At 52.6% G+C, this 18960-nt stretch overlaps 1 protein-coding gene across 8 annotated transcripts; it reads right to left on the bottom strand.

The window, feature by feature from the left end:
* Positions 1 to 11: 11 nt before the first annotated feature.
* LOC117206363 (serine/arginine repetitive matrix protein 2) lies at positions 12 to 18921 on the bottom strand. 8 transcript variants are annotated; one of them, XM_033445639.1, is made up of 14 exons: positions 18661 to 18921; positions 14743 to 14856; positions 14363 to 14562; positions 13812 to 14282; positions 13213 to 13729; positions 11968 to 13141; positions 11518 to 11892; positions 11053 to 11438; positions 10648 to 10944; positions 10483 to 10518; positions 9862 to 10031; positions 1942 to 5770; positions 1504 to 1827; positions 12 to 1418 (listed from the first exon to the last, which is right to left on the bottom strand). In XM_033445639.1, exons 2-14 carry the CDS (start codon positions 14838 to 14840, stop codon positions 1331 to 1333), a joined length of 7965 nt encoding a protein of 2654 aa, XP_033301530.1. In that variant the 5' UTR covers positions 14841 to 14856; positions 18661 to 18921; the 3' UTR covers positions 12 to 1330. The 8 variants fall into 8 exon arrangements, with proteins under 8 accessions (XP_033301530.1, XP_033301525.1, XP_033301527.1 ...); XM_033445634.1 differs by having other exon boundaries at positions 1504 to 5770; XM_033445636.1 differs by having other exon boundaries at positions 1504 to 5770; positions 11971 to 13141.
* Between the last annotated feature and the right edge of the window lie 39 nt (positions 18922 to 18960).

The following is an 18960-nucleotide window of genomic DNA, read 5'->3' as shown; positions in this document are numbered from 1 at the left end:
AAACATCGGAGTTTAACAATGAGCAGGCGAACGATGCTCGTTCGAATAGCATGGTTTATTTTAAAATACGAGTAGAAAACGCATACATAAGAAGCGGAAGACCGTGGCTAGTCAGTCAGAGATTCGCAGCGAATACCTGCAACCTGTTTTGAAGGGATCTCGGAGAGACACGGCCAAGATAAAACTTGCTCCGCGAGAATATAGAGGGGAGACGCGAAACGCTGCTCGAGACGCGTTTCGGCACAACGAATCTCGTTAAATCGTCAACGAAAATGCGAAAACGTTGCGCGTGACGAAGCAACTCGATCGTTACTCTCGTACAGCGTTCGCGTTTTCGCGACAGTCCCGGTAGCCAGAGTATATCTAGCCGTTCCAACAGCTACGTATCTCGCGATCAGCCTTAAGCTTTCACTTAACTTACAATTTTATAAATACTGCAGCGAAAACCGCTCGTAACGACATACACGCGTTTCGAGGAGATAACACCAAAAAGAAGAGAAAGGAGAAACTAGAGAAAAAGGAGAAAACGATTACGCGGTTCGTTGGATCGTACGAACGTTGATACTGCGTACGCGCGTCGAGTTTCTCGAAAAAGATACAATTCACGTGGCAACAACATCTTCAAGGCACACTTTTATATAATATAGTCGTAGAAATAAAAGCGACGACGACGATGATGTAACGATAACGATAACGATAACAACGACGATAGCTATGGTCATTGTGACGATGGCGATGGCGATAATAACGACGATGGTAACAGCGATGGAGAGCAACTGTCGCAATGTCGCATTTTAAGATTTATTAAGTAAAGAAGAGAGAAAAACGCGAAGTCGGGAGAATGGACGAGACATTTGCTACGACGAATATGGACCGAGCGTCGGACGTAACGATCGTAACGTAACGTCGACGAGAACAGCGGGCAGGCGAAGAAATACGTTTCGTCGGTTTCGAGGGAGGACGAGACGGGGTGGTTTTAGGCCGTTGGATCGTTTCGTAACGAAGACGAGACGAGACAAGCGTTCGGTACGGTCGGGCAATCGCCATTGCACTCGAAATCCTACGTCGATTAAATAAATAGACTAGAACGAGGTCGTATCGAGATGGTGGGAGAAATACGATGTCTTGCGTCTGCAACGCGGAATAAGAGAGTATTTTCTAAAACGAACTGTCGCAATGACTTGGATACGCGTACACCGTAACGCACGTTACCGATTCTTGGGCGAGAAACGTGGACGATAACGCTGGAATCGATGCGTGCAACGAGCAAAAGTAGCGGGACGTTGGGCGAGCGCGTAAAGCGTCGTCGCGCGAATCGGCGAAAACGAGATTAACTGTGGTCGTTGGCGCAACGGCTCGTCGTATCGGCGGACGTGGAAAGCGAATGTTTCCTCTGGATCGTACGTTCGCCTTTGCTCCTGGAAAATCAAAGGAAACGCGATATTACAACCGTCGATGAACTAAGGAGGAGGAGGAGGAGGAGGAGGAGAGACGAGCGATTACCTCCTCTGTTCCGTGGATCGTTCGTCGCAGGAAGCGGCTGAAGCCGGATCGGTATCTTCGTACAGTTCCAGCGTTCTCGCGTTCTCCGTGCAAGTTTTCCGTTTCGCAGCGTTTGCGCGTACATCCGAATTTCCGTTGTAGTAGCCGTTCTCGCACCTAGTCGGATACTCGCTGCACGTCGGCGACCTCCTAGACGGCGAGTAGTCCGCGGTGCTCGGAGATAGCAACTCCTCGTAGTACTGGACGGTTTTCGGTTCGGCAAGTCCGATCGCGTACTTTCTCGGCAGAGAGGAGTAGCCGAGGCTGACAGAGTCGTTGGACAAGCTGCAAGCAGAAGGTCTGTACACGGTGGCTAGATCCGGATCCGCGGTAAAGTCGGCACTGTGATATCTCGATCTGGAGGCGTCGAACAGATCGAAGGTCGGCGACCTGAGATACCTTCTGAGAGGATCGTAGGACGAGGAGAGTACGACCGAGTGCTCGGTCGGCGACTTGAGGTCGGTGACGTAGCCGGTGTCGGAGTAGCGAGCGGTTCGGTCGAGCGATCGATTACGGCGATCTATCGTCGCGATACCATCCTCGCTGTAGAAACCGTACCTTTTGTCCGTGGCGTACCTGTTGCCGCTGCTGCTGCTGCCGCCGCCGCCGCCGCCGCCGCTGCCACCTGTCTTCGAGGTGACCGCGGAAGCGAGTCCGGCATATCCGGTCGCGTATCTACCGCGATCACGGTGCTCGCGGTGTCCGCTGAAGCTGAATTTTCTCGGCAGCGTCGCGCTGCCGGGCAAAGCGACGCCCGGCGGCGGAGCCGTCAACGACGGTCTTCGTCTGTCGTTGAACCGCGAGTAGAAGCTCCGTCTGCGTATTCGATCGATCACCGATTCCGAATTGTCGGAGTTGTCGTTTCTGGCGTACAACGAATGGGACGGAGACGTGGGCGAGTGCAAGTCCGGTCGAGCGTGGCTCAATTCCGCCGAGCTGATCGACCACGAATCGAAGCTCTCGGGATCGTCGATCGGCGAGAGAACGTCGTTGGGATAATCGGCGCCGGTGACGGCGGTAGTCGCGCTCGTTATCGGCCGGTCGTTCTCCGTCGAAACCTGCGAAGGAATCGCGCTCGACTTCCTCTCTTCCGGGGGACCTTGCGCCGCGTTCACCGCCGATTCCGCGTGGCTCTCGATGATCTTGGCGCACTCGGTCACCTCTCTCTTCAGTTCGGCAACGTCTCTCGCGCGCAACGGCTTGTCGACGATTACCTTGTTGCCGGCGATGCTGGCGCGATGCGTCACCTTCGACAGACATTCCATCAGCTTGCCGGGGAGATCTTGGTTCGTCGTCGTCGACGACGGGGAATCGGATTTCGGCGAATCTCTCTTGGGCGTAGCGTTCCTGAACGAGTGTTGAGGTATCTTGGACAGATCGAGCTTCAGATTGTTCCTGTTCGGTCGTTGAGACTCCCGCTGAATTTTCGCCGGTTCGTCGTCGTTGTTGGTTTCCGTCTCGACCGTCTCCTCCTCGGAACGGTCGTTGGCAGCTCTTTCCTCGCCCTTGTCCCCCGATTCCGTCCCAAGTCCGTTTTCTTCCGCGTTGCCGGCTTTCGCGCTAGCGGTCGCCACTTTTGTCTCCACCGAACTCTTGTCGCAGATACCGGCCACCTTTTTCTTCGTTCGAGGTTTCGCGGACTTCTCCTTTCCTTCCGACGTTTTATCCGCGTCGCCGGATTTGTCGATGGATTTGTCGATGGATTTGTCGCCGGTCCCACCGCCGGAGACCGTCGATTTCTTCACCACCTTCTTCGCCACTCGTACTATTCTCTTCTTCTTTACGCCGTCCGAATCGTTGCTTTCCGACGTTTCGCACGTCTTTCTCGTCGGTTTTCCCGTCTTCTTCTCCGCGTTCTCGGATCTGCTCGGTTCCGTGGACGAGGCGCCGTTCTCCAGCGAACACCGATTCGCTCGTTTGTTACCTCTGTTGCCCGCGATCGCCACGGATCTCTTTTCCGTCGATCTTTTCTCGTCGTCGTTCGGTTTTTCGCGTCTCGTATCCGTCGATCCTTGGTCCGCGTCTCGGTTCCAGTTACCACTACCACCTCTCTCCCCGGCCGATTCTTTCTCGCGTGACGCGCTCCTCTCTTTCGCGGTCGACGGTGTTCCGTCCTGCTTCGGTCCCTCCTTCGACGAGAATCGCCTCGAAGATTCGCACGAGGAGACGCGTTTTTCCGGCTTGTCGGATTTGTTCGTCTCGCCGATCTTCTTCGTGGATTTGGCGTCGGCGTTGGCCACCAGCTTGGTCGGTATCTTGCTACCGACGGTAGGAGCGACGGTGGTCGCATCCTCGACGGACGTAAGATCGGCGAGCACCTTCGGCGGGCTCTTCTTCAGCTTACCGAGGATCGTGGTCTGCGATCGCGCGCCGTTCGCCAGCTGTTTCGGATCCACGGTCTTGAACAAACCGAGCACGGACGAGACTCTGCTCTTCGGGGAGTTTCGCTTCGGGTTTTTCGGCCGCGAGAGATCCTCGACGCTGCTGCTCGCTCTTTCGAGGGTAACGCGTTCGTTCGAGCCCGAGGATAGACGACGGTCGACCGGAGGCGCGGATCGCTCCCGCGACGCTTCGTTGCCGATCGTTCGCTCGTCGCTCGCTGTCGATTTCACCGTCGTCTTCTCTCGGCCGGACGCGCGCTGTTCGTCGTTGCACCGAAGACTCTCGAGCTTCTTCTCCAACGAGTGCAGAAATCCGTTTCGCGAACCCTCGACCGACTCTGTCGTTTCCGTCGCGGTTTCCCTTTCCCGCGAGCATCGATCCCTTCTCCGACAATTGATCTCGTTCTTCAGCTCCTTCTCGCGTTTCTTCTCCGTCTCGACGCTGCCCTCTCGGCTCGTTGTCGTTGGCACGGTGGTTTTCGACACCGCTGCCGCGTCCCTGTTCTCGCTTTTCCGCTTGATGAACCGAGACTTGCGACGTTCGTTCTCCGCCGCCTTCTGCGCTTCCTTCTCTTTCGCGTAACGACTCTCCTCTCTGGGCGTGTCGAAAAAGTCCGGCCGTAGGAATCGCGATATTCGGCGTTGCTTCGACTTTTGCGGCTTCTCTTTCTCCTTCTCCGCGTCCGTTTCCTTCTCCTTGTCCCTGGTCGGCTCGTTCTCCGATCGGCCAGCGGCGCTCTTGAAAAATTTGCTCAGCAGCGACCTTTCCGGGACGAGGGTTCGCGCCACGAGATTCGCCACGTCCTGCGAATCCGCCAACGATTTTCGCCGGTCGACGGCCGCACTCGGCTCTCTGGTCAACGAGCCGGATCGCAGCCTCAAGCTGGGGATACAGGTTCGCCGTTTCGAGGTCGCCGAGGCTCCGGTCGTTTCCGCCATCGAGATCAACGATCGTTTCTCGCATTTGTCCGTGTCTCGGTAGCTGGAGGTTAGATTTACGCCGCCGGCAGAGCCCAAGTTCTTCAGTTTCGACTCCCTGATCAAGTTCTCCGCGGCTAACAACCTGTTCTCCAAGTTACTCGACGTGGGATCCGACTTGTACGCCGGCTTGTAGTCGACCGCGTTGTTGGCGCGAGACTCGGTCGGCGAAGCGTCGTCGTCCAACGGGTTCGTGTTGGAGTCGCAGGCCGAGGTCGACGCGTACTCCGAGATCGAGCCGCTTCTATCGCCGGCGAACGCGTCGTCCGACGTCTCTTCTTGAATCTTGTCCGTACGATACGAACGGAAGCTGTCCTTTCGCAGTCTGCCCGTGCTTGCTCGACCACCGCCGGTTTCGTTGTACCATCTGCCGAGATTGCCGCGCGCCACCGTGTCCCTGGGGAACGTGGAGAAGAAGGAGGAACGACCGTGCAGATGCCGATGATCCGCGAGATCGTCCTCGTCGTCGAAGAGACCGGCGACGGTCCGACGAGGCGAGGCGAGCGAACCGGTCGCCGATTCCAGTAGGCTGTTGGTTCTCCTGATGGCCCGTCGATCGCTCGCCGACCGGTGCTTGTACTCGGACTGGTCGGAAACGGTGGAGACGGATCGGTCGACCGCCGCCGTCGTCGCCGCCGACGACGACGACGACGACGCCGCCGCCGCCTCGGACGCGTCTCTCTCGGCCGAACGGGCCCGGCCTTCGCGCGAAACGGACGGTGATCTCGTCAACGATCGTCTGGTTTGCTCGATCAACGTTCTGCCCAATCGTCTGGTCAAGCTCGGCGTGAAGCTTTGCTCTAACGATTCCTGCGTCTCTTTTTTCGTTCGCGTTGCTTCCGCTTCTACGTCTTCGCGTGCTACTTTATCTGAAAAACAAACCTCCGGATGACATGTGTTCTCGGGCCAATCGTCCAAAGTTTCGCCGTTGTCTTTATGCGGGTGGCGGACAAAATACTCCGACTTTCTCCATATTTACACTCCTTTATTTCTACATACATGAAATGTTCTTCTTCCGTCTCTTATAAAATTTCTCGAAAAATTAATAAATAAATGTTAACCGATGAAAGAAAGAAAGATAGCGAGAGAGAAACGGCTCTAAGGCCACTGAACCGAACGATGAACGAGTTTGCCCGCGCGCAGCGTATCGTAACGCGATAGAGAGAGAGAGAGAGAGAGGAAGGAGAGGAAAAGAAGAAAAAATGAAGAGGAAGAAAAAGAAACGAACAACCCGGTTCTTCGATCCGGTTGTTTCGATCCAACGTTACGTGGAAGGTGTCCGGAGAACGATCGTGTCTCTCTGTACCGTGTTGTGTCGTCGCAGGAAACGAAATTTAAACGGAAATAAAGTAGAAGAGCAGAGAGAAGATGGGAAGAAAGGAGGCGAAAGGACCTGGAAAACGATACGAAACGTACGGACGAAACGAACGAATCGAGGGGACGGACTGATACCGAACGCGCCGCTAAACGGGCAAAGGCGTCGATAGTTCGATGTCTGGCACTTTCGGGGTTTGTACAGTGTAATCGGTACCGGTGTAACGATACCATCCCCCTTTCCAAAATGTACATCGACGAGGATGTACGGGCACGTACCACACGCACACGCGCACGTTCACACGTATACACGTGCCATGCACACGCCGATGTGTATATATATCTATATATATATAGATACATAAATACATACATACATACATACATACATATATGCATACGTACATAGGTACGTACGTGACATACGTCTCCAAGTATATCGACACGAGAAATTGTCAAGAGTAAACTCGTATACTCGCCGAACGACGACATGCGGCATACGAAGCTTTCTATGTGCGTACGGACACTAGGTTGTAGGATTTTAGTGGGTTCGAAGAAATCAGAACGGTATTTGGAGAGCGCGACGGTTGGCTCTGCGAATCCATCGCGAATCCATTGGAAGCTGACCGGTTGGCGCGACCGGCGTTAAACTCGACTCGAACGTTGAAGCGACTCGCGCGGGATTCGCAAGATCAACCATTCGGCGGTCGAGTAACATCGAAATAAATACGTACGTCGTGTCGAGTGACGAAAATGAGAACGCGTGAAATGTGTAAACTCAAGTCGAGGGTAATGCAGAGTGTACGGTATTAAATACGATACGATAGCGTTATCAAAGCATGCTGAGAACAATGTAAAAGTAATAAAACGTTGTTATTTAAACTCTTAAAAACACAACAAATATCAGCCATCTCAAACAGGGGTTAGCTCCTTTCGCCTCGCGGTGTACAATTTTTCCAAGTATCTTTCCTCTTAGTAGCGTAAGTTTTCCACGGTACACAGCGGATACGTGGTCTCGGGGATCGATCGATCCATCGCGCCGGTGTTCGCGCATCGTGACAGCGAGACGATGGCGCGTTTCTTGAAAAAGCGCGATCACCCGGTCGACGGATCGAATCGTCCGTCTGGCGATCTGGCGGAAATCCGCACAAGATCGCTTGCGCGTCTTCTCGTTCGGCAGCGTGCGTGCTCGATCGACGCGAGATCTTGCTTCTCCGCGGGTCGGCTTTCGTTTGTCAGGCGGCGCGCGAGACGAACGCGACCGCGGTCGAGCTACGACGAGTGGAGCGCGCCACGGTGACCGGCGTGATATCGCAACTTTGATGTTCGGTAGGTGTGCAGAGTTTGGCCGAGTGTCGCGCGAACATCGGAACGTCGGCCGCACGTCGGCCGCACGTCGCTCGAACGATCGCGAACATCCGCGCGATCGATCGTGCGGCAACAGAGCGACGAGGTGACGTTCGTCGGATAAAAGTGTGCTGGCATAGTACCTAACTTGCTTTGCCTACTGGGGATTAGCATCCGCCCGCCTACGTAGAGTCACTCGCACGGTCGCTGCAACAACCGTGAGAAAAAAACCGTCAATTACACCTATTTAGACAAAACGATTCTACCGTGATTTTCCAGTGTATATTTTCGATAATCGGTCGCACCATCGGCACGGTTCGTTCGTTGCCCGATCGACGAAAGAACGATGCCACCTTTCCACCATCTTTGCCGTTTAATCGCGCGAGAATTACGCCGGTCGCGCGGAAAATGCACAATTAGGCGTTAAGCCGTTAGGTCGGGTTTCCGTCTTGCGAAACTCGTCGCTTCGTCGAACCGCGCGATCCAACCACCGCCCGTATAAACGAGAAAGAGTTTCAGCTTCCGGCCGACGTCGCTTCGCGCGGAACGAACTCTCGTTGGCGATGGTTTGGAAAGATCGGTTGCTCGAGCGATCTCGTCGATTCTGGCATCCTCGCCGTTTTCGTTTTACGGCCAACTTTGCTTTTCTTCGAGTTTCTTTTTCGATTCAACGACCGTGACGTTACGGAACGTATGCGACTACGAACGTGGTACGTGGAAGAAGAAAGCGAAAGAACGTGCGGCCGATTCGCGCGTTACGGATCGCGAGCTTTCGTCGATCGAGAACGAAGCAATCGTGGTGGACGGTGCGCGTATACCGAAAATATCAACTCTGGAATATCTGCTCCGATCGCTGATTGAAGAGTCGACGATAGACTGAAGATGCGAAGTAGATGCGTAAATTTTCATCAAAGATGGATTTTATCTTGGAGAGTAATAGAACTGAATTTCCTCGTGTATTCGTGTATATATGGATAACGTGTGCAATCATGCTTTATAAAAAGTAAACTTTAGCGTGACACTGAATAAATTAAAGAAGAAGAGTGAATTGCGGCTGCTCGTGTTAATGGGATAGTACGTAAATCAACAACATTGCAACTCGCTACTACTGCGTGTGTATTACGGGCTTCTATATGTTAGGCAAAGTACGGCGAGTCACGTCTGTGAGTAATTTTAATGCTCAAACTCGTTCGAACGCGAGCGCAAATTAATCGTTCGATGGTTGATCGCGTAGCGCGTACCTATCGCGCGGAAAAAATGAAGTAAAAGAGTGTGAGAAGAAGAAGAAGAAGAAGAAGAGGAGGACAGAAAAACGGAACAACAGGCAGGTACCGTTCGCAAAGAACACGGTGCAGACATGCGCTTAGAAAACTGTATCTCGTTCGCGCGCTTGTACTTTGCGCAACGAAGAAGCCGGCGTGAGCCGCCACCGAAAAAAAGCCGGTGCTCTCTCGTGCAAAATTCAAAAGGAGACGCCCGAGTACCGGTTACGTTTCGGCTCGATTTCGCTATACGCGTCGCAAATCACTGAAACGTTTACCCACCTGTGCCAAACACGAACCATGTATCTTTATATATTTCTAAACGAGGTTAGTATCAAATGTTGCAAAAAACATGGTCAGGCAAGAACAACGGAAAAGAGATACTCGGCGGAGCAAGAGAGACGAAAAGAGAAAAGAAAATGAAAAAGAAACGGCAAGGGGAGGAGAGATGGACGATCGACGGAGAAAGTGGCTTGTAGAGAGAAAGAGGATCGGCGAAGGGGATGGGAGCAGGGGGAGGGCGGGGGTGATCGGCAAAAATAAAGAAAAAGATACGCTCTGTCTATCAACGACTCGACAACAGCTATAGGTGGTACCAGAAAATGCATACCGAGTAAACGCATTCGGCATTTTCTCGTACGGCTTGTGATTTCAACCAGTGACAAAATATATCCTCGTTAAATATATCTTATTAGACAGGATCGCGGAACTAAGCAGAAGCTCGTTTCTCGCGAACCGATGATTCGCGTTGCAAAGTCGCTTCCTCGTTTCCATCGGACGCAAAGTTACGAGAAAATTTTGACACTGGGTCGAATCTCGAGCCGCGTGAACCGTTTGCGATCCGGCGATCCATTCGACGATCCGTTCGACGATCGTTGCTTCCGTCGAAACTCGACGACGAGCAGCAAGCGGAACGTGGAACGCAGAGGGTTCACCCTCGTTGGATACGAACGATTCATTTCGCAGCACGATACGATTGTTTTTCTACGGTAAAGTTCGTAGAACGATCGTAGAATAATCGCTGCAGGTTCTCTTACCTCTTGGTAAAGTGTTACTGCCGACGTCGAATACCGTTTCCCTCGAAGGATTACCGTGCGATCCTGGACTGCTCGGAGTTCCTGGGTTCGACGTGTTCGCGCAATCTTTCCTCGAGAGTATGTCACCCTCTCGACCGAGCGAATGCCTGAACTGCGACTCCGACAACCGCCTAGGTGCCAAACAGACAAAACGTTTGCGTGATTTCCTATGGATTGCGAACGTTTGCTTTCACGCCCGTTCCATTGGTCGTTGGTCGAAGCTATTCTTCCGATCTCGTCGACGTAACGAAACGCGATCATTCGTTGGCTGACTGTTGGAAACCGTCGAGATCCAACGAAACCGAAAAGTCGGCGTTTCGAAAATGCGGCTCCAACGGCCGATCTTTCGTACCGACGACGAGTGCGGTATATATAAACGGTACAGCGTACAAGAAGCGTGAGAGGCAAAAGTCGTTCGGAGTAACGTTGCGCGCGCGTTTCGAACGGCGAGGAGAACGGCCGTTGCTATTACAGCGAGCCGATACGTTCAAGATAGAATACTCGTGATATATTTTGCGCTACCTTCTAAGATAATCGGCATAGACTACATTGTTCTAAAGTTGTTGTAACAATTGGACTCACGTAGTCACGGTCCTCGTTTCGACATACGTCTGGTAGCTTGCACAAACAAGCGTCAAACCGGTCAAAGCGTTGTCATTAGGTATCCTCGATTCGTTTCAGCAATCTCGCGCGAGAAAGAGAGAAAGACAGATGGTAAGGAATGGCTAAACGGCATCGATGAATTACCTCGACAGTGGTTTGTTTAGACCCCACAACGCTTGCGAGGAATTGGATCCTAATCTTCCGAACAGGCGGGAACTTGGGAAGCCGGTGGTACGATTGTCGTCCACGTTCAATCTCTGTGTCAAGCTTCGCACTCTGGACAGCAGAGTGGAGAATAGATTCTCGGCGGTTAACAGTTCGAATCCATCGTCGTCGTCGTCCTCGCCGGAGGACAAGCTGTCCACGTGTTCCGGTGGCTGTCTCGATGGCCGGGAGCTTCTCAATCGATGCATGTGTCGTTGCAACAGATCCTCGCTGTCCCTGCGAGCGTCGAGAACGCGATATATCGTCGAGAGTCCTCGCTATCGATCGGACACGCTCGAACGCGCGTCGAAAGCAGCACGAGTCAAAGCGAAGAGAAAGCCCTACCTGTGCAACGAAGAGAACGGCGATTCATCCTCGCTGGCATCCGACAACAGGGAGCTCATCCTTCTGGGTCTACCGAATCTGGAGCGGGGCACGTTGGCGCTAGACGGTGTGCCACCGGTTTTGCTCTCGGGCTCCACGCTACCGGATCTGGGGGTCACGTATCCACCGCCTTCCACGGCGATGGGAATGATATATTCTCGGGGGCTCTTTCGGATCGGCTCGGGACCGACGGTAGATCCGAGAGCGCTGTCGGTATCCGAGTCTGCGGTCGACTGACGAGACAACGAGCCCGACCGCTGCGAAACCGATCTTTGAGGCATCGGTGGCGGCTTGGAAGGTGGAGGCGTGGTCGACGAATGTCGCGACTGCCGATGATCCGCTTCCATCTGTCATTGGAAAAAATCGTGTATCGAACGGATCAAGAACCGACGAATTAGACGTCGCTCGAGTTGCGGCGTTCGATACCTGAATCGGAATTATCCTCTCCTTCGGCGCACCGCTCCTCGGTCTGCTTTCCGGTTCCAAGCTGGAGCTTCGATTGGTCTGCGGTACCGCGGCTGCAACGGGAAACGCCACTTCCGACCGTTGCGTTCGCAGCTTCTGTGGCTGAAACGCGTCGATCTTGGCCTCGAGTTCGGATTTGAACGCGAACGGAGCTTGGGCCTTGTAAGGTTTCGCGCTCGTCACGGAGATCTCGGCTTTGCTCGTCTTTCGTGGTCTGGGTAGAGTCGCGCTCTTCAGAGTGATTTCCATTTTGCTGGACATTTTCGGTTCTTCCGGTTCGTCGTCGTCGTTGTCGCCGTCGTCGTCGTTATCGTTGTCGAACGCTTCTGTCGAGATCTGAAACAATTCGGACAAATAAAAGCGCGTGCACGGTTAGAACGTTTTCGTTCACCGATCTACCGCCGATCTTACCACCGTCGGTCTTACCGTCGCTCGTCCGTCCCCGTCCGCTGTTTTCTCATCGAACGAGAAGTTGGTCTCGGTGGGTGTCGTGGTCAAGGATTGCGCGGTCGAACGCGAATCGTTCGTACTAACCGATATCTTCGACGCAAGTTTCTTCGGTTCTTGGCTGGAGGGCGAAACTGGCGGAGATCCGTTTATCCTCCTTTGCATAGGTGGTTTTCCAATCGCACCACTTATTATGTCGATAGCCCGTTTTTTCGCCTCTTCCTTCTTCTTCTCGTCTTCTTCGTTTTCCTCTGGCTGCTCCTGCTCCTCCCGTTCCTCGCGTTCCACTCGCGTCGGCTTCGACTTGTCGTTCGAATTTTCGTTCTTCTTCGTATCCGTCGTAGGAACGTCGATGATCATTTTGGACGCCACGCACTTCGTAGGCGGAGGCGCGCCGATGGAAGAGAGACTGGCCTTTCTCTCGAACACGCGTTTCGCCCCTCCGACGTTCACGCCCGGTATAAAGATCTTTTTAGGTTTCTCGTTTTCCACGGTCGACGCCATCTGATTGAACTTCTCCGCGGTCTCGAATATCTTGGAGCGTCTCCTTTCGAACGTCTTCGCGGCAGCGTCTCGCGGTTCGTTGGAAAGTTCCGAATCGAGAGAGAGCGCCTTTTCTTTCAGCTTCTTAAACTCTCGTTGAGTCGCCTCGAGGTTGATCGATTCCTCTTGACCGGCGGTCGACGACGTTCTCTCGAACCTCTCGTTTCCGGACAAAGTCTTCTCGTTCGATGGTTCGAAGGCGGGTGTCGCGGAACACGCGATCGTTTGATCGAGCGCCATCTCCGAACGTTTCGTCATCGACGACGATTCGTCACGGTGTCCGTCGTCTAACGATTGCGCTTGGCGTTCGTCCGGCGAGCGCTCCTCGTCGTGATTAGCGACGGCGCGGTCTTCCGACGAGATTCGCCGGGATTCGTCTACCGCGAGCGGTCGCTGTTCCGGCTCGTGAATCATCGGCGTTTTGCTTCTCTCCTTGCTCGGTGACCTCTCGCTACATTCTTTGATTAATTCCAGACAAGCTGCCGTAGATTCGATCTTGTTCAAGTCGACGGTCTTGCTGATAGGAACGGTTACCATTGGATCCACCTCCATAGCTTCCTCCGTGATCGAGTTTGGAATAGGCGCCGAGTGATGCCTGAAAGAGGGAAAGAGAGAGAGTTAAATGGGAAGGACGTTGACGCGACGTAGAGGCTTCGCGGCGATTACCTGGACGCGGATTTGTACGTTCTAGCCTCGGGTTCGTCCCGCTTCTCTTTCCTTCGAGATCGTTCCTTCCTCTTGGCATCGGCGGCAGCCGTTTCGTCCATCGACGGCGTTGTCTCCAATTTCCTTTTGGCGTCGCCACCGATCGGAGCAGTCCTCTGCTCCTCCTCGATTAGCTCTCTTCTTATCCGTCTATCGGAACCGCTCTGATCCAGTTCCATCAAGCTGCCGACCGAATGGCATCTGGTAGGTATCAGAGTTTCGGAAGACACGTTGTTCGGAACGTCCGCCGCGGCTGGCTGCTGGTCCCCAACGACCAGTTTCTCCGCGCTCGCGGACTGTGGCACCAGAGAGAGCAGCAGATCCAACCGAACGGGAGTTTGAGCCGCCAAGTCCTCCGCAATGTCCAAGCAATTCTGCTCGTAACCTTCGTTCACCCACCAATGGGTGCAAATCCTTTCGATGTCGGCTCTTCTGGCGGGACAGACGGTCAGCATGTCTTTGATAAGAGGGGAGGCGGCTGGAAGAAACACGGGATTAGTGAAAACGCGTTGACGCTACTCGAGGACCGGGGAAACAACGAGCTACGAGGCAACGCTTACGCGACGGTTTCTTAGGTTCGAAGTAGTCGGACTGCGAGATCTGTTTGACTAGTCGTTTGAAGTTGGACCCGTCGAAGGGCATGGCACCGTACACCAGAGTGTAGAGAAGAACGCCCAAGCTCCAGCAGTCGACTTCGGGGCCGTGATACGGCGTACCCTTGACGATTTCGGGACTGGCGTAGAGCGGACTTCCGCAGAACGTGTTCAACAGTCGTTGCTCGTCGAACACGTTCGACAGGCCAAAATCCGCGATTTTCGCGTTTCCAACCTGATCTAGCAATATGTTCTCCAGCTTCAAGTCCCGGTGACAGATTTTGTGCTTGTGACAGTAAAAAACCGCGGTGGCTATCTGTCGAAATATTCGTCGAGCCTCGTGTTCCGTCAGCACCTTGCGCTCGCTCAAGTAGTCGTAGAGTTCGCCACCGGCCGCGTACTCCATTACCAGCACCATCTTCTCCCTGTTCTCGAACACTGGAAAAACGCGATCCACGTCAGAGTTGCGATCTCTGGAAGAAACGAGACCGAACCGGACGAGACAGACGAGCCCGTACCTTCGTATATGTGAATAATGTTGGGATGTTGAACGCTCGACATTATCTGAATCTCCCTTCGTATCCTGATCAAGTCGGCTTCCGTTTCTATCTTGCATTTTTTGATAGTCTTTATCGCCACTTCTTGCCCGGTTTCCTTGTTGATTCCCAATTGAACTTTACCATAAGTACCTTGACCGAGCTTCTTGATGATGTCGAACCTGTGAGCAAGAGAAACGGAATACGGATTGATTCGCGTGCTCGTGATGTCCGCCACGCGACTACATACTACTATCTTATGGTCTCGCGTTATGTACGTTGCAGCAAGTATTTAGCGAACGCGCGAATCTTACTGCCCCCTCCCCCAATCGTCTAGAATCCCGGTCCTCTCCGCTTCATACCTCTGCTTCAATTTCCGTTTGTGATTGTGAAGTCGCACCCCGCCCGTGCTCTCCATTCCTCCCATTATGTTGTGTATACTCGCCTCGCCCACCACCATTTTTTCTTATTCTTATCTGAAAACAAAGCGAGTACCGGTGTAATATCGAGTACAACAGGCTTTTAAGGTTTAAAGAGGAGGAGGTGGTGGTGGCGAAGGTGGTGGCGAAGGTGGTGGTTCATTTCATCAACCGTTTCCGTCGATGCTCGTTTGGTAAGAAAATTCTAGGATATCGAGTGTCCGCGTGGAAAAAACGGTTGGAACGGTGTTGTATTCGCGGTGCGAGACGCACACGATGGATCGGCAACGAGGTCGTGTTCAACCGGACTAGAAAGAGATGGGCAGGGTGAGGGGAGAGAGATAGGATTTTTTTCGAAAGATGACTCGTTGTTAGGGTCGACCTCCAAGCTGGAGGTTCGAAGCGGAGGCTGAATGCCCGCGGTCTCGCGATCGAGGATAACGGCAAAGAGGCAGAGTACGATTATCGGATTTACGGTGAAACCGAGAAGGAAGGACAGACGGACAAAATGCGGTGAGTTTATTTTCGGTTGCGAGACGCCGGCGTGCGTCTCTCCCGCCGATCAACGGCTCTAGCGACGACGCTTACCCCCCCGACGACGCACGCTCGTTTCCTGTCTGCGCTGTGCGCGCTGCCAACCGTATTCCATCGAATCCAGTCGAATCGAATCGACATACGATTTCATCGAACCGAAATCTCGTTGTTTCTTCCGACAGCGCAAGTTCGTTTCTTTTCCTCCCTCCGTTGTCTCCGACGGAGATCTACACGGTCGGAGAAAGACAGCGAAAGCGAAAGAGACGCGCAGGTATCTCCGCATCGTCCACGACAGATTACGGATAGCAAGTAGAATGTTTCGCGATTCGAGGACGAAGGAAGGAGAACGACGATCGCGAACGAAACGAAAGCGAAAAGCTTGGCTGGACCGCGCCTGCGATCCACACTCTTGGCCTCCGTTTCCGAGCGAGTTACGCTTCGCTTCGCTTTGCCTGGCTACCTCGGTGAGTAACCTCGATCCGTGTACCTCCGTGTCTTTCCTTGCCCGAAAAGCGTACGAATATTTCTCGAGGCCCACCTTGACTTCCTCGCGGCGAGCTCGTTTGGCTGATCGTCACGCAGAAGCCACGCCAACACGCGTGCCAAACGAGAAGCAGCGTAGCTTTTCACGGAAACGACCCGACCGCTCTTTCGCTTTCCGTCTCTTTTCACCGTCGGATCGTCGAGCCCGACTCCGCAATTCGCACTCCGTCGGCAATCGCATTATCCGCGTCAATTGCGAACGACGGAAATCAAATTTTGCGAATCGGTGAATTTCTTCGGCAACCGATACACTGACTAAAGGACCGTGTACCAAAGGATTATACGGACGTAAATAACGAAAGAAGTAAAACAAAGGACGCGAGGATCGAATCGTCGAAGAATCGTGGCGGGTCGGAACGGAACACGTGCCCGTAGAAAATCGCAGGCGAGCTCGCGCGCTCACGCGTAGTCTTTCTCGTTCTCGATATTCGATCGTGGTGCGTTTCGATATTTTTAGCGGGCACGTAGACCCGCCGCGTGGGCAGACCAGCTTCAGGGCTGATGTCCTAATGACTTCCATTTCCCCTTTTTCTCTCTTTCTGCGCTTCCTGGCCGAATCGCTGGTCGATCGGCGACGTTTTTCGATCGAACGAGAGCAGAGTTCGCGAAACGGAGTTCGCGACGACGGAAAACACGGCCGGAGATCGCGATCGATTCGACGATCGGATCGCGCGACACGAACGAGCGTTCGCCGCTGTGCGATTTCGATGCAGCGCTAGTAGGAACGATGTAGCCAGGTCATGATAATTTTTACCTCTTATTTATAGACCGAGTCTAAAATATCTTCTGTCAACGCGCGAAGTCTGAAAGAACGCGAGATAAATTCGACCGAGCAATTAGAAATAAACGCGCGCGGCCGATCGCACAGCCGATTCGCGCGGCTTCGCGCTGTCGTATCTTCCAAATCCGACTCGCTCTCTTCTCCTTTTTTCCTTCTTTCGTCGCTCTCCTTCTCTCCTCCTTGCCAAGCGGTCTACTTCTCGCTTTTCGGCGAAATTTTTCAAGTCGGCAAACCTGCTAAAGCGGAACTATTCGCGCGAACCAGAGGGTCGACGCGCGAAGGCGCCGTTTGGCAACGATCGGTCGAAAAATTTGCCAACTTTGATTTTCTTGCCGCGACCTCGAAACGTCGACGATAAACCGTACGAGCACGCGCGCCTCCTTCTAGTTCCTTGTTACGTCTCTCTTCCGATCCTATCGCCTCTTTCATCTATTTCAAATCGGTGCTACGGATTACGAATCTTCGTGCACCGCTGCGCCTCTTCCATCTCGTTCTCGTCTCTTCGGGCTACTCGTCGCCTCTCTCCCCGCTCCTCTCTGCTCTTTTTCCCCAAACTTTCGAAATTTCGAACGCGATCCGCCACAGTTTCGAATCCGTTGCAAACGCGTTAGCCGTTATACGCTCGTTTTCCCGATATCGTTTCACCGTTAACAGCCGTTCGCGCTCGCTTTCAGTTCGTCGACACTCGCAACGAACGACCATAGAGAAAGCAGCGCGAAAGTGCTTCTCGAAACTGTTCGATATACGTAGAATGTTTATCGGGCCAGAGGATGTCGTTCGAACGTGACGTCATCCGGTGGCTTGTATGGCATCTTGTGATTCACGTATTATTATTAAAACCCTTATTATTCCATCGCGCGACTCGCATTGCATATATGAATGAATCTCTGTACGTTGGTCGTGGGTGATTGTACGCGTGGATCGCAATTTCTCGCGACAAAAGTTTGAGTCACCAAGAATTAATAGACTACTCGGTGAATTTCATTCGCGACCATCTGGATCTATGCTATTTCTGCCCCCGTAAATCTTTCGTGGTATTACGTTAAAGCCGTATTAACGAGGAAAAGAAAATTAACAAGAGAAGAAAGAAAGAAAGAAAGAAAGAAAGAAAGAAAGAAAAAGAGGGCAGAGCCGATGTAGGGAAACGACAAAGCGTCGATAGACAGCGTTCGAAGGAACGTCGAATAAAACGTCGCGAGAAGACAGAGTTACTGTATGTTCTCCGACAAATTGCTAAGGTCAGGATCGAAATCGAATTCCGCGAGTCCGAGTGTATACGGTGAAACTCGATGTAAATATTGTCGGTAAGAACGGGACAGTAATAGGCGATAAAATGGGTAAATTCATTTCCCGATGCGGGTAATAAGACGTATCGATTGACGCGAGAATCGTTCTATCAATTGGGTTAAATAAAATGTATGTCACTGTGTGCGTACATGTATTTGTGCATCGTATGCAACTAAAGCGCGTAGCGCGGTATGTAGGTTCCTGCCGATAAAAATAGCATTCTGATATTTCGAAGAGTTCTTTAGGAACATCCGTTAATTATTTCGATCGTTATCGTTCGCTATATAAACGTAAAAGGAAACACCGAGTGGACGTCATTCCGAGATAATACAGTAATGAAAACGAGAGTGACGTCGACGTCGTGTACGACGATCACGACCACAACCGCGACCACGACCACGATCACGATCACGGCGACGACCACGACGACGACCACGATGACGACCACCACGACGACCTCGATGACGACCACGACGACGACCACGACGACCACGTAGAGGAGGACAACGACGATGACAACGGGCTTTCCTTCTTCGTTATTGAGTAATCGAAAACGCCCACGATAGAAAATCGACGCTTGTTCGTAACGTTTCTTTATTCAGGATTAATCGGGATAGACGTTCCTTCTTCACACTCATATTCGTCGATGGAACGAACGAACGCTCTGAATGAGAATCGACACTCGGGTAGAGTCTAAAAATAGCGAGAATTTGTACCTTACAGTGAACTCTGGAGCCAAATTATCCTCTTTTGCGGCTGCTTTACGCTCCCGGGGAACTATACGAAAGTTACACTATTTACACTGTTATTATCGTCTTTGCGGTGACTCCGATCACTAAGTCTCTACGACTTTTGAATTTTTCTGAGAGATCGTACACGTTCCTCGTTTCCATTTCATTTTACCAGACATTTTTCGCGTGACGATATCGCACACAGTTCATGCGCTGCCACCATCTTTATTTACTAATTTTGGACTTGAACACTGAGAACAGGGAATGGATAGATTATAGTGATAC

Source organism: Bombus bifarius, unplaced genomic scaffold (genome assembly GCF_011952205.1).
Source record: "Bombus bifarius isolate JDL3187 unplaced genomic scaffold, Bbif_JDL3187 scf7180000008006, whole genome shotgun sequence".
NCBI classification, from domain to species: domain Eukaryota; kingdom Metazoa; phylum Arthropoda; class Insecta; order Hymenoptera; family Apidae; genus Bombus; species Bombus bifarius.
This window is presented reverse-complemented; position numbering and strand designations above follow the sequence as displayed.

Coding starts and splice junctions, on each gene's coding strand:
- LOC117206363 (XM_033445634.1), bottom strand. CDS start 14,840: ATGGTGGTGGGCGAGGCGAGTATACACAACATAATGGGAGGAATGGAG. Junction 10,032..10,482: donor GAAACGAGGACCGTGACTAC/GTGAGTCCAATT, acceptor TTTGGCACCTAG/GCGGTTGTCGGAGTCGCAGT. Junction 5,771..9,861: donor CAGTAACACTTTACCAAGAG/GTAAGAGAACCT, acceptor TTTGTTTTTCAG/ATAAAGTAGCACGCGAAGAC.